This window comes from Fusarium odoratissimum (assembly GCF_000260195.1).
Source record: "Fusarium odoratissimum NRRL 54006 unplaced genomic scaffold supercont1.62, whole genome shotgun sequence".
In the NCBI taxonomy this organism is placed as follows: Eukaryota; Fungi; Ascomycota; class Sordariomycetes; order Hypocreales; family Nectriaceae; genus Fusarium; species Fusarium odoratissimum.
Genome location: NW_022158739.1, coordinates 1 through 14,556, shown reverse-complemented (window position 1 = coordinate 14,556; position 14,556 = coordinate 1). Strand labels below are relative to the sequence as shown.

Here is a 14,556-nt window from a genome sequence, read left to right as displayed (position 1 = left end):
TTATAAAGAATATTAGATCATGAAACCCAATACTCCGTATACAGTAACCTAACTATCAAGAGTCTGACGGATAAACGGGGTCAGCCCCGACTTTACAAAATCAGGGTTCCTCCAATCCGTCCAGTTGTGATTCAACAAACCCCATAGCTCATCATTATCCGGCTTCCCATAACGCGTGTAGTAGCTTCCTGCAATCACCCACATAAACCAACTAGCCTTGAGGGAGCCGACATAGCTCCTCAAGCAAGTCGAGTAGACTCCCTGCCAGGTCGTGGCATCCATCAGGTGGCCCCACTCGGTGAGCTGTACAGGAAAGACGGCTTTCGTTGCAGCATCAGTGGAGTTCATACCTTGGAAGCCCTTGGTGTAGAGATGACTCTTGAGCGTTGCACAGCTGCCAACCGTCTTTTCATAGTTGTGAATCTCGAGGACAAGCTTGTCAGAGAATCCTGCAAAGGCAGCTTTGTCAAAGACCTCCTTGCCAGGTGTCAGTGCTGTTTGTGTGAAGACTGGAGTGATCCACGTGTCGTAACCGAGGCCGGAAAGGTAGACCAGGACATCGCCATTGGCTTTATTGATGGCCTTGGCACCCTGCTGCACGTATTTGTACCATGTCTGCCAGTTGTATGTTTTGAGCAAGGCAGAGTTGTTTTCCACGTTCCGAAGCTCATTTCGAAGTGACATGGCGACAAGGCCGGACCATTGTTTTCCCTTGTCCGTATAAGCCATTGAACTGTTGATTGTAGGACTGACTTACATGATTTGCCATGAAAGTTAGGCCTCGCAACCAGTTGGCAACGTTGAATTGACTATCGCCCCACCAGGTATTGCCGTCTGTGCTGGAACAACACCACTTTCCTTTGGAAATGTGGTTATCTAGGAGTATATGGATGTTTTGTGTGGCCAGTTTTTCAGCTATTGCGTCAAATACCTAGGTTTCAGTCAATATAGTCCACGAGCAGACAATGTGTTTGTACCTGAAGTCGGGTCGTCTCGTTAGTGAAAGATGGGTTATTCTCGAGCACTTTTGCGAGAGCCAAGGTTCCATTCTCAGCTCCTAGGCCATTGACAAAGGCGGTCTCGATGCTGATATCTTTACCGTTGTTGCTGTATATCTGATCAACCATTTCGATGGCATACGTCAGGCGCACAGCGTTGAAGCCGACACTCTTTATCTGAGACACAATCTGCTCAACTGAGCGATATTGTAGACCCTCTGGAATCATAACCTCTGCAGCTCCAGGCCAATTGACGCCGGCAAAACGGACTTGTTGTCCGGAGGCATCAACGACCCAGCGGCCATCGGTGCTGAAGGGGCCGTTGGGCCAATCCGAGGCACCTCTAGGATGTATCTGCGTGGCCCACAAAGGGGAGGCAAATGCCAAAGCAGTGGATAAATAACTAAGAGGCTTCATTGTATAAAAGAATATGTTGCTGGATACTGTTGCTGAGAGGGGAATTCATGGGTAGGGCAATAGCTTCTTTTATAATTGTATCGTCTTAAACCAGTAAACGCTTTTTACAATTCACTTCTAAGCCATTTCCTCTTGTCCGCATTACTGTATTCTATCCTTCCACACACCATTACAGGCATTATTTCTAGCCTTTGCCGTCAATCTTCACTCGAACCGATTGGTTATCTCTCCAATTCCCCATGTTTAAAGGGGTCAATGCGACAAACCCCATGGGTAAGTTTAGTAAGGCGGCAGATGGCCAGTTGGCTGTATAATTAGTCTATGCTCAAATAGGATATAGCCCGATGCCCGATGACCGATCCTCGAAGGCCATCCGGAATGTGTGCATCGCACTAATTATCTAACTGGACCCGAGCTTGGAATTCAGTTCAGTCTTGTCCAACAAGGTCATCGGCATTTGTCGATCCTCAACGCTAGAAACACCGCCTACGAGGAATTGAGTAACTATCTTCTAGACTGATATGAGTTAGATTCGTAGTACCTAAGTTGATCAAACACACTGAGGTTCCGATGCAGGGCTACTCTATTGCATGTCTATTGAATTACTCAAGGAGCGTTCTCCTTTGATCTCGCTAACCTCATTTAGTCCCGGAATCCACAAGTTAAGGGAAGTTTACGAGATATTGCGAATTGACAACGGGTTACTTTCTCAAGACCTGGAGATGCTAATAAGGTGGCTGACCTAACTAAGCAAGTTCGAACTGAAATTAGTTGATGCCCCTGCACTTGTTCCTGTACCCCACGCTTCGAATACGAGGATTGCCGTTGGGGGCTCGTGGGGTAAGCCTTAGATTGAAATAGCAAGAAGTCATAGATGAAGTCTAAAATCAGTGACATAGCATTGGCTCCGGACTCTCGGGACTCGGATGAAGTCTCAGCAAGCGTGAAGATTGAGATGGGTCTCCCAATTGCAACAAAACATGTTAAAAAGCATAACGCAAAGCGCATCATAAGCTTGATCTTCCAGGATCAGTGATTTTCTTGGAAAATGCCACTGTAGCACTATCGCCAAGAAAATAGACCCTGATATCATGCTTCCAGCTCTTTTTTTGATCGGCTGTTTCACCACGGCGGCAGCTTCCAATGGCGTCATAAGCCCAGGAGCCCCTTTATATGACACCGACGGGAGAAGTCTACAAGCCCATGGCGCTGGTCTGCTTGAGGTCAATGGCACTTACTACCTCATTGGGGAGAACAAGACAAGAACTACCAGCAATCCTCGAGGCAACCTATTCAACAGTGTGGCAGTATGTTCTTAATCTTCCCAAAGGCCAGCCTCTCAGCGCATAGCTCACTGAAGAATAAATAGTGTTACAGTTCCAAAGATCTACTCTCGTGGGAGTTTCAAAACAATCTTCTGACAAACACCAACCCTCACCCAGATCTAGCGCCGGATCGTGTGATTGAGCGCCCAAAGGCTATATACAACGAGGAGACGGGCAAATATGTGATGTGGATGCACGTTGACAGTTCGGATTATGGGGATGCCCGGTCTGGTGTTGCCGTGTCTGACACACCCTGTGGAGACTATGAGTACCTCGGCAGCCTGCGACCAGAAGGTCACATCGCTCGCGATATGACCCTTTTTGTTGATGATGACAGTACTGCCTACCTTGTTGCTGAAGATAGAAGAGAAGGTACCCACTTCTTCCAGCTGTCTGACAACTATACAGTGGTTGATTCTTTGGTCGCTACCATTCCATACTCATTCATGTCAGCCCTGGAGGCACCGGCTGTTGTGAAAACCAATGGAGTGTATTACTTCTTTGGAAGCCACTTGACTGGTTGGTCTACGGTACGTCCACATCAATATCTTTCAGGTCTCATACGCTAAAGGCTTTCAGAATGACAACCAATATACAACGACCAAGGACCTCAAGGGATCGTGGTCCAAACCTGCAACCTTTGCGCCAGCGGGCAGTAAAACTTGCAATTCCCAGACCACATTCGTCCTTCGAACGGCCGCTGGCAAATTCGTTTACATGGGCGACAGATGGAACAAGAATGAACTGGACAAGTCCGGGTACATTTGGGAACCCTTAAACATTGATTTAGGTGCCAAAAAGGCTACAATGTCGTGTAGGGCGACTTGGAAGCTATCGGAAGTGGGACTATAAGAGACAGTACAATCAATATAGAAGAGATGGACTATTCAATAGGGTCCTACGACGAACTTGTCATGTATTTACTTGATTCAAATACTTTCTAGTACAAATCCGTACGACTCAGGCTTAACCTTGACCAACAAATCATCCCGCACACCAGGTCCACACGTAGCGCTGCCAACACCAGCGACCCTCGGACTCAGATTAAGAAGTGTCGCGTCTTCGCGAACCAGATCACAAGGATGCTTTGCACTCTCGATCGTCTGATCTGACAGACGGCCGCCAGTCCAGTTGAAGGTGCTGGCATCAAGCCTGGAGGCTTTGATTCCATGACCATCTGCATCCACAAGGCGCACCCAACGCGTTTCCATTCTGTTTCCGTTCCCTTGGGGCACATCATATGGAACTTCAAGGTCATCAACAGCCGAAGACCAAATTCCAATGGCTTGTGAGTGTTTCTTATCAGGGTAAGACTCGCCCGGACCGCGACCGAACCACGAGGCTTGGCTGAGACTCTTGGGCAATCTGATGTTCAGACCAACTCGAGGTACATCGACTGGGAATACTCCCTTAGGTTCGAGGTCAAGGTTTATTGACAGGACACCCTTTGAGGATATGTGGTAGACAGTGTGAATGTCATATCCCCATCCCAAAACTGGAGGCGCAAAGTATGTCTTGGTCTTCATACTGACACCAGAGCCGTCTGCCCCGTTCTCAACCTTCAACGATCTCAATTGGGAGGTCATTCGGTGAACTCCATAGTCCTTCCATACACTAACAGCGTTGTCTTTGTCGTTATCTGTTGGCGCGCGCCAGAAGCATGGATAAATTGCAGCACGAGTAACTGGATCAACTTCCAACAGATCCGATCCGTGAGACCATTTGGTGATGTAGCCTCTTACGCGGTCAAAATTAATACTCCAGTTCGAGCCGAATACTTCGACCTTGGTTCGAGTTTCGACAATCTTGACACTCCCCGAAGAGGCTGACAGACCAACAGGAATACTTGGTTGTCTGTCAGCGGAGATCTTGTGCTGGAACCATGCTACTTCATGTGAAGCTGGTGCCCACGAGGTAGATTCCTTGAGAGTAAATGAGAGGCTCAAGAACACTTCTTCGCCATGATCCGAGTACTGAGTCAGGTCGATGGGGAGAGCAAGCTTAACAGTATCCCAGGGTCGGACGCTTGGAACTTCGAGGGTGCCCGACTCAAGCAAGGACAGCCTAGTTACCCTTGGTTAGCTTGATCTCACTATATTTTCACATTTACTTACTTGTCGCCATATGCCTTGATGGCATACTTCGCCTCCAAATGGTCAAGCTTGATAAAGTCATACTCATTTGTGATGAACACCTTGCCTTCCTCGAACTTGAAGTTGATAGGCTGGAATACTCTCTTCAACTCAATCAGGCCCGGGGTCGGTTTGTGCTCGCTGTCACAGAGACCATCCATGACAAACGTGTGATCGTTTGGCTCGTCACCAAAGTCGCCTCCGTAAGCATAGTAGCCATCCTTATGCAAGAGACCGTGATTGGCCCATTCCCAGATAAAACCACCTTGGAGACGTTTATACTTACGGAACGCGTCTTGGTAGTCATCCAGACCGCCTGGGCCATTGCCCATCGCGTGAGCGTATTCGCAAAGAATCACGGGCTTCTCCCATTTTCCATCCTTGATGCCGTCAATTTCGACATGTCTCTTGAGCCGATCTTGATCAGGATACATGTAAGAGTACATATCAGTCTCTTGTGCTTTGATGTCGCCTTCGTAGTGAATAAGTCGGTCATCGATACTTCGTGCATACTCGATCATCGCTACATGGTTAACGCCGTAGAAGGACTCATTGCCAAGAGACCATGAGAAGATACAAGGATGGTTCTTGTCCCTCTGCACCATCTGTACCATCCTGTCGAGGTAGGACTCGCGCCATTCGGGATTATCAGAGGTGAATTGGGCTGCTTTAGGGAAGAACTCTTCCTTGCTTCCCTCGTAATCCAGATATGGAGCAGGCGTGACGTGCTGGGTGACAACGTCATAGAAGCCATGACACTCTAGGTCAGCTTCGTCCATGACCCAGAATCCTAGCTCGTCAGCCAAGTCATACAACCAGGGCTGGCCAGGATAATGACTTGTGCGGAGGGCATTGATGTTGTGCTGCTTCATGAGCAGCAGATCTTGCTTGAGAAACTCATATGGAACCGCCCTTCCATGGATTGGATGGTGATCATGTCTGTTCGTGCCCCGAAGGAGGATCGGCGAGCCGTTGACTGTGATCAGGCCATCTTTCAGTTCGACCTGACGGAAGCCAACGTTCTGTGTAATGGTCTGAATTGACTCTCCTCTTTGTGACTGGAGAGAAATCTCGAGCTGGTAAAGGTAAGGGCTTTCGGCAGTCCACTTCTTTGGGTTTGCAACAGGGAGTTCAAACTTGATCTTACTGTTGCCATCGACAGTCTTGCGTGCTGACCCAACTTCGACACCTGCATCTCGAAGAATAAGAAGAAGTTCATTTGATGAAGGGCCAAGCTGGTTCAGTGTAACATCGACTTGGAGAACGGCATTCTCGTAGGTATCATCGAGGTTTGTCTTGACAAAGAAGTCTTCAATTCTGTCTTGCCCAGGGAGCGCCAGTAAAGTCACTTCGCGGAAGATACCTGATAGCCACCACTGGTCTTGGTCCTCGATATATGATGCCTCGCACCATTGATAGACTCTCACTACCAGTTCGTTGTCACTGTCCTTCTTGGCGATGCCTGTGATGTCGAATTCGGCAGCGTTGCGACTACCTTGCGAATATCCAACAAAGGAGCCATTCAGCCAAACGTGATATGCGCTATCAACACCGTCAAAACGCAGTCGAAGTTGAGATGTGCTATCCCATTCAGTGGGAACCTTGAAGTGCCGCCGATAGGTCCCCGTGGGGTTCTCGGTTGGTATGTAAGGAGGATTTGATGGAAATGGAAATTGGACATTGGTGTAGTGCGGATGGCCATGCCCTTGCAATTGCCAATGGCCCGGGACTTCGATCGCGGACCAAGTCTCTTCGGAGCTTCCGTCCTCTGGGGGGCATTCTGAAGCTTCTAAGGGCGTTGGAGCGTATTGGAAGTCCCAAGTTCCATTGAGCAAGAGATGCGTAGGAGGTAACCAGTAGGCTCTGGGAGCAAGCCTATTCCTCTGTATCACCTCGAGATTTTCGTAATCTGGCTTGTCCATGGTTGAATCCATCATAGAAAATTGACCCTTGCTTGAATGAAAACCAGGGCTTATTTGTATGTGCGTTGAGAAACAATGGAGTTATATGCACACTAATAGAACCAGAAACGTGCCATAGAGTTTGGTGATGACACGCGGTGGATTGATTGAGGGGACGATAAGGTGAAAGCCCCCACTTTCGCCGAAAAAAGCCGGCGAACCGAACATCGGCAGCAATGACTCGGGTAAGGTGCGAGAAACCCCTCATTTGTAAAACTAGTATTAACACTACAGGTTACGTAACCGAGTTTTTACATTTATTAGCTTAACGAGATATTAGAATGGATTTCCTTTATAAGCAGTTTCTACTATCTTGAAATTTATTACTTAGAAAATCTAGCTTTCTAGCTAGCTTATATATAGCCAGGTTTAGGCTATAGTTATAATAGTTAATTATAATAATATTAACTTAATAAAGCTTTATCTGTTAAGGGGTAATAAATAATTAAAATTTATTAAAATTTAAAGATATAAGTGTAACGGTTGCACAAGCCGTTAAACCACAGGGCAAAAGATCAGGCCATAATCGCTATGCAAGCAATCATGGGTGTGCTACAGCTGCCTTATAGAAGCCTTACAGCGCTGTTACAGGCACGAATCGTAACAATAAGGATATATCTGTTAAAATAAACTTATAAAATTTAAAATAAAAGTTTTATATAAGGATAATATTTTAAGTAAAAAATATATTTAATCAATCTTGAAAGTAAAGTATTAATATTTATCTTAATATTTTCTTAAGGTCTTTAATAAAGTATCTAATATAATATATACTAATTTAATTATAAGTCTATTAATAATAGGTTTATTTATCTATAACTACTAGCCATAGTATAATAAGAAGACTCGAGACAATATATCTAAATAGCTATAAATATAAATCTAGAATAAAAAAACCACATCTAATCTGCAAAGCAATACCCTCCAGGACAGTGGCACTGACATCCGAAAGGTTTCTGAAACTGTTCCCGATCATGGCCGTACTGGCATTCATCCGTAAGATGACCCTGGAACCTCGATTTCCAAGTTCGGTGACGCTGGAATGGATTGCGCAGGTACGGTAGCTTCTGGCGAATCTGTCCTACTCCGAAAACCTTGCGGTGGCCTTTCCGAACTTTTCTCGCCAGTGTCTTCCAACGCTTGCCCAGCACGAGCGACTTCATGTACTTATGGCGGAATACCCACAGCGCCTTTTTTAATAGCACGTCTGTGTTCTGTTGAGAGGACTGTTGAGCGTTTCGAAGCCAGGTTAGGCATTCTACACATTGGTCTTGATATAGCTGCATTTGGAACGAATATAGTCGAGGACCGACCAAGAAAAGCACGGTTTTGCTGATTCCTGGAGTTTGATCCTGTCTCCAGGCCATGCCATACTTCTTCCTCAGAAGTTGGATGCACTTTTCAAAGTCAAGATTCGCTTCAGCCTCTTCCATGGCGTCAGAGATAACATGCCACTCGCATTCATGCTTGGCCATGACCCAACTGTCTTGAGCTCGGGGAAGATCTCTTGCAGCCGCCTGTGAAATTGCCAAGTACTCGTCGCATAGTGAGATTGCTTCTTGCCACAGCCGGCTATCGCGTGCCCGGTCAAGATTATATCGCAACCCAAGAGTTCGAACTGTGAGTAGGTCACCCTCGTTCAAGAGGCTAAAGCATCCGCCGTCAATCAATGATACCAACTGTCGATATGTTGCTTTCAGGTCTGTTGGATCATGGGACTGTGCTGCCTCACGCATCGCCATTTGGTAGCTGTACAACTTAAACCTTTCGGCGGCATACTGGAAGCCTTGGGCCATCCTGTCTGGAAACCAAGTGCAAAAGCTGGGACGGAGTTCAAGAAGCTGGGTAACCAGAGCTTGATAGCCTTGAGCGTCTGCAGAATCAAATTGCCAGGTATCAAGTTTTCCACCTATCGACGAATGCTCAAATGCAAGCTCGAAACAACTTCGGACGCACTGGAGAGGGGATAATTGAATGGGAAAGTGAACAAAAACGGAATTGTTGCACATCGGCTCAAGCTCGTCAAGAAGGATAAGAGCATTTTCAAAACGGTTATAGCCAACAAGGGTGAAGATATGGCGCATAAATTCAGCTTCATTAAGATATAAGCCAAGATTAGCGCGCACATGAGTGACCCATGTCTTATCCTGTCCTTGAGACTCTAGAAACCACTGCCACCACTGCCACCACTTGCACTCCTGGAAGAGCGAGGACTTATGGTCTTTGGATGGCCACAAAAGACCCTGAGATCCCCAAAAGCTCCCCTTGGCGAACCTTTGGTGCAAGGTGGCATTCATTCTTCTTGCGAAACCGTATTCTATCCCTCGATAAAAATATCTTGCGGGAAATAAGGTAACATGGCAAAGATAAGCCAGATGTGTCATAAATATTCGAGCTTGGCAAGCTTGAATATCAGCGATAAAGGCCTCGGACGCTGAGTTCAGTTTGGCTAGCGTGAAGACACACTCAAGGTGACTACCCACTTCCTCAAACTGGTCTGCTGATAGCGAATCTATTGCCATGGATATGTGCCGCTCACAGGTATCAAGCCAATTGCCTGCATCGTAGGATGATTCCAGGTCAGAAAGCTTATGTGGGCTGGGCTCTGAAGAAGGTTGCCTGGGGACACTGGAGGGGCCTGATAAAATAAACAGAAACACGTCCTCGAGGAAACCGTGGCTCAGTGTCGAGAAATATTTGAAGGCTTTCCTGTACTAGTGTTTGCTGTTCTTTAACCTCCGAGGCTGGTAAGATTCCATTTTCCCACTTCTCCATGTCTTCTTTCAAAGCCTGGATAGCCTCAGATACCAGTTGCTTTTGTATTTCGAGCCATGGCTTACTACCAAACGACTCTGAAATGTTGGCAGTTTCGCACTCATGCTGAGGTAGTTCCGCTAGGTGCATTTCTTCGTCCAAGAGTTTCATTAATTCCCAAGCGTCGTGGGCTTGTTGATAGTCTCCAAGATAGTGAGAAGAGGCCATCATTGCCGACAAAAGCGAAGCGCGACTCAGATTGACAATTTCTGTATCTTCTGATGGGCTTAAGGTTGTCATGAGCTCCTGGCCCCTCTTTGAGAATTGTAGAACACGCTCCAGTATTGACTTGCTGGGCGGGTTCTCAGAGGGGCACAAGAGAAGATTCTTCAATCCATAGAGGGCTAAGTGATCGCCCTTTTGATCAAGCAACGGTATCTTAAAATAAAGGGCTTCCATTAGTTCAGAGTCCCTTTCCCATAAGTAGGCTTTGAGGCTTGAAGGGTAACTAGACTCCCTCCAATGTTCGCGGGGGAATAGAAGTCCCAAGGGCCACCTCTCAACTGGAATTTCCCTCGTGCAAAACTCAAGGGCTGTCAAATAATTCCAAGGCTCCAATTGCAAAGACGGGTTCCGGCCTCTAGGAGTGAAACAGCAAAGCTGCAATGTGGCACAAAACAACGTCTTCAATTGCACTCTGTTTGACAGGCTAACCAATTTATCGAATAGAAAAGCTCGTCCAACAATGGAGAAAAGAGGGTGAACTTCCAGTGTGTACCCATCACAGTGATAGATATAGCCTCTATCGTGAACAAAATGCTTGAAAGCTTGATACCAGAGGTTGATCCCTTGACCTGAGGCACCGAGGACTTCGTCCACAATATGTTCATCATTAATGCCAAGACAAAGGTGGACATACTCGTCCATGGGGGGAGCCTTATGCCAGAACAGACTTATGAGGAAAATTAGAAGTTCATATTGTTTTGGAAGATACATTGATTCAAGCTCACGGACCATAGAGCAATCCCTAAGGCCGTGGCTCTTTAGGTCTGAGAGTGATATGAAGAGACTTTTCTCCAGCTCTCTATGAAAACGCCTCCAGGGAATGCCACGAGACCTCTGAAGGGGCAACATCGATATCAAAGCTGAAGGGATGCCTTGTAATAAATGAATTACAATCTCCAGGGAGTCCACATCCTCGGACACCCAGTCTTGTACTGGCTCGCCAGCATTATTCAGCACTTTCTTCGATAGTTCAATGGCATCTGACAGTCTAAGGCCCTCGAGATCAATCCGGTATGATGTGAGCTGGCAACCTAGTACTTCTTCCATCCCACGCAAAGACCTCCGTCTCTGAGTCAAGATGAAGTATAGATGGGTGTCTGCCTCTGCTTTCGGACTGCGAGCCAACGATAGTAGCATTCGAACTGTTTCAAACACGCTCTTGGTCGTGCTTTCAACGCTGCTGTTTATGAATAACTGCAGGTGACTTGGCTCATGGTATTCCAAAATAATAACAGCGTTGGCCAGCGAGAGGAGGTTCTTGAGTATGTCGACAAGCAAGAGGCTGTCATAAGAGGCAACACTATTCGGACTTGCACTCATGGTCCATAGGAGCATCTGTGATTTTGCATCACTGAGCTGGACTAGGGTCTGCCGCAGAATATCTTCTAGTAGCTTTTCACCAGACCGATCGAACTGTTTTTCCATCTCAACATGTACTATCACCTGTACCAACTGCGTCGATTTCCAAACACGGGCTGCATGCTTGAGAAGAGCGGTCTTTCCAACTCCTATAGCCCCGGACATACAAAGTACGTGACTCCTCATGAGGATTTTCTCGAGACGTAAGATCTCAAAATCTCTCCCAACAAGCTCCTGTTCGTCACTTGTGGGGTTGAGGTGAGAAGTGCCTTGACATCTTGCTGACGCCGAGCCTCCAACCAGAGTGTTTGAGCCAAGACTCCAATGATCATTGAAGGAAGGGCCAAAATTATCGGAGAATGAGGATGAAGTATTACCTTCCTCATAGGCCACAGCGACTAAGCTGTCACTCAAGTGGCGATCGAGGCCGTATCTCGCTGGACGCATCGGATTCAATCGCAGTGCCATTCGGCCAGCAGCAGCAGAGGCAGCAAACGACTTCCCACGGCAAAGCAAGTCGTTGTAGAACCGCTCCAGGAATATAGTGACTGAGCTGCTAGCTATTTTGAAGGACATCCCAATAACACCACGCAACCCTGCTTTGAGAAGAAGTTTGGCAACGTTTGCATTGTCGCCAGCGGTAGCCGATGCTGACTCACAGGAATTCAGCACAGCATATGGAATTTGATGTTCCCTCAACACCTTAGCAATCTGGACCCCCGGCTTTGGGTCAGTTTTGTCATGGTCGGCATGTGAGAAATGCAGAAGACCGTATTTGGCCGCTCTGCCCTTTTTGAGCGCTACCGTTCCATGTGTGTCGAAATGAACGAGGTGGAAGTAACCCGGCCCTCTGGTCTTTTCACTATGTCGCAAGTGTTCTTTGAAAGCCGTGAATGTCCCTGGCCTCACAATCTCCACCTCGAGCTTGTTGCCAGAGGGATGCTGGTTGAGCTCATCGCGAATCTTGAGAAGCGCGTTGGTGGCGATAGAGGGGCTGACATCTTCATAAACTGAAGGGTCATTGGTTAGGTCTCTTGCAACGACCAAGAGCACGTTGAGCGATTTTGAACCATCCGCGTTATCCCAGGAGGCAACTTTGTGGAGTTGCGGAGGCAGGACTGTGCATTGATAATTCAAGCACCGGCGAACAATAACTTTCCAATTGGGATGGCTCCAGAGCTTTGGGTATTCCAGTGTTTCCCAGAACAACTGATGTATGCTGTCATCCGACGCGCTTTCGATGCCATTGGGCGGCTCAAAGACATCAACAAGGAGGGTGATCGGATCAAGGCTATAAGCTCCTTGTTGGAGCTGAGGGAGTAGAGCTCGCCGCAAGGGTAGCTGATCAAGAAGCTGATGCGGATACTTGTCAAGGATAGCTTTGGCTTCTGCAGCTCTGTCAACAGAGAAGGGAGATAGCTGAACATACTGCTGCAGATACCAACGGCAGGTTTGCTTCTGTTCTGAAGTGAGAGGGTCTGCGATCCGAATGTCTTGCTGTATAGTCTCCCCATTCTTGACGAGATTGACTGCCCAGCCTCCATCGACGCGCCCTTGACAGACAATCTGCACCAAAAAAGTCGATCTCTGAGACATTTTGCGAGGCAGATTCCAAGATTACAGAAGTGAGGCTTTTCTTTTCTGTTTGTTTTCAATTGTCAGAAAGCCTTGCAGGGGCTGTGTTGTTCGATGCTTTTCTCCCCCACTTGCCGGGTGCAACCATGTGTTGGTTGTCCTGCATATCACATCTCCATTTTAGGAATAGATTAGAGGCCTCCCTCCTATTAATGAGGTATATATAATAGCGCGAGTCCCAATTCCGTAGGCACTTCATCTTACTCCCTGAAATCGTCTGACATCGCTTAAATGAGCTACCAGGAGCGGAAGTTTTTTGTCCTTCGTGACCCCCTGCCAGCTACTGAGACCGCTAGCCTTCTTGGCAGACTGGTTACCTCTATAGAATCTCCTTTGGACAGATTTGCACCCTATCCTGATCCCAGACGGCCCCCTCACAACACCAATGACATCCTTCCATCCATTGTTCCGGACCCTGAAGTCTCGAACTCTTCCGACCAGACTATTACTGTTGCCAGAGATCGTGGCTTCTTAGTCCAACTATCGGCCCTCCTCAACATCAATCTTTCTCGCAATAGAGAGGAAAGCATCAGGCTAGAGAGTGACCTTGTCAAGAAATACGTTCTTAGTAGTCCGGAAATTTATTTTGAACAACTTATGGAGAACGAGGATTATGCAAAAGATGCGCGGGATCTCCTTTCAAAGGCCAAGGGAAACCGCGGTTATCTTGTCACTGGCTTCATAACAGCGTCTGAGGCCACCTGGACCACTGAGAATGCGACTGGCAGAGGCGGTGGCTTTGATGCATCTGTTCCCGTTGGCCAAGCCTGCGGCGTACCAGATTCTGGTTTCCTCGACATTTCTCTTGGGGTCAATAGCGTTACCAACAACACCCAGTCTTATACGCGACATGTTGTCGGGGAACAGATTTTTGCCATATCGTATTCCACTGTTCAGCTCTCTGAAAAGCGAATATGGCCATCGAATAATGTTAACCATACACCTGTCATTACTGGACCTAAAAAGGCTAAAGCTCATCATTTAGCCATGGGTAATAAGGACGGTGATGATTTGGAAGAGGTTGAATGGGATTCTGATGACGAGGATGGAACTATTTGTAAATCAGAGCCTGCGAAACTCCAAGAAGAAGAATTAGAGATTATCTTAAAAGACAATCAACAAATTCTGGAGGAGAATAGTAGCTTTTTATATCTTACTATAATCTAATTAGACCTTTTATTTAGGCTAGATATATATAGTGTATTTGCTTTCCCTTAATGTATTTATTAATTAGTGATTGGTGTAGGGCTGACTTCTATACCCTTTACTTTGGGTTTGGCAACCTATAGTAGGATACCTAATTAGCACAATCCCTTAATACCTAAGCCGTCTCTCTGCTCAGGTTGGGGATCATGGTGGGACATAGTTTGCTGCATATAAGAAGGAGCTTTTGCATAACTAGTAAATAAATCCTAAATAGGATAGGTACTTTAAAGTTATAGGTATTAATATATTAGAGAATTTATTTTCTTTAATATAAAAGATTAAATTATTGTCACGGGTCAGGCTCGGGAATACAGGTGAACGGGGAACGCTTCGGGCGGGATAGATTCTATTGCTACGGATAGGCACTGCAGGCAGGTCAGGCTCTATTGACAAGACGTAGCTCCAGGAGCTACGTTCAGGAGCTATCAGGCGGTCGGTCAGGATCTTCTGCGATAACGTATCGCCACGTGACTGAGATCCACTT

The 14,556-nt window shown here is 46.8% G+C and overlaps 6 protein-coding genes across 6 annotated transcripts; 2 read left to right on the top strand and 4 right to left on the bottom strand.

The window, feature by feature from the left end:
- Window positions 1-48: 48 nt before the first annotated feature.
- FOIG_15927 (uncharacterized protein) lies at window positions 49-1,415 on the bottom strand (the record flags this gene model as incomplete). The annotated part of the gene is made up of 3 exons (XM_031217337.1): window positions 49-711; window positions 758-931; window positions 978-1,415. The coding sequence occupies 3 exons, from the start codon at window positions 1,413-1,415 to the stop codon at window positions 49-51; spliced, it is 1,275 nt and encodes a 424-aa protein (XP_031052913.1).
- Window positions 1,416-2,506: 1,091 nt separating this feature from the next.
- On the top strand, window positions 2,507-3,592 carry FOIG_15926 (uncharacterized protein; the record flags this gene model as incomplete). The annotated part of the gene is made up of 3 exons (XM_031217336.1): window positions 2,507-2,722; window positions 2,785-3,270; window positions 3,320-3,592. The coding sequence occupies 3 exons, from the start codon at window positions 2,507-2,509 to the stop codon at window positions 3,590-3,592; spliced, it is 975 nt and encodes a 324-aa protein (XP_031052912.1).
- A 77-nt stretch (window positions 3,593-3,669) lies between these two features.
- On the bottom strand, window positions 3,670-6,927 carry FOIG_15925 (beta-galactosidase; the record flags this gene model as incomplete). Its single annotated transcript, XM_031217335.1, has 2 exons — window positions 4,855-6,927; window positions 3,670-4,804 (listed from the first exon to the last, which is right to left on the bottom strand). The coding sequence occupies exons 1-2, from the start codon at window positions 6,807-6,809 to the stop codon at window positions 3,670-3,672; spliced, it is 3,090 nt and encodes a 1,029-aa protein (XP_031052911.1). The 5' UTR covers window positions 6,810-6,927.
- Window positions 6,928-7,735: 808 nt separating this feature from the next.
- Window positions 7,736-8,629, bottom strand: FOIG_15924 (uncharacterized protein; the record flags this gene model as incomplete). The annotated part of the gene is made up of 1 exon (XM_031217334.1): window positions 7,736-8,629. The coding sequence occupies one exon, from the start codon at window positions 8,627-8,629 to the stop codon at window positions 7,736-7,738; it is 894 nt and encodes a 297-aa protein (XP_031052910.1).
- A 793-nt stretch (window positions 8,630-9,422) lies between these two features.
- FOIG_15923 (uncharacterized protein) lies at window positions 9,423-12,827 on the bottom strand (the record flags this gene model as incomplete). Its single annotated transcript, XM_031217333.1, has 1 exon — window positions 9,423-12,827. One exon carries the CDS (start codon window positions 12,825-12,827, stop codon window positions 9,423-9,425), a length of 3,405 nt encoding a protein of 1,134 aa, XP_031052909.1.
- A 270-nt stretch (window positions 12,828-13,097) lies between these two features.
- FOIG_15922 (uncharacterized protein) lies at window positions 13,098-14,033 on the top strand (the record flags this gene model as incomplete). Its single annotated transcript, XM_031217332.1, has 1 exon — window positions 13,098-14,033. The coding sequence occupies one exon, from the start codon at window positions 13,098-13,100 to the stop codon at window positions 14,031-14,033; it is 936 nt and encodes a 311-aa protein (XP_031052908.1).
- Between the last annotated feature and the right edge of the window lie 523 nt (window positions 14,034-14,556).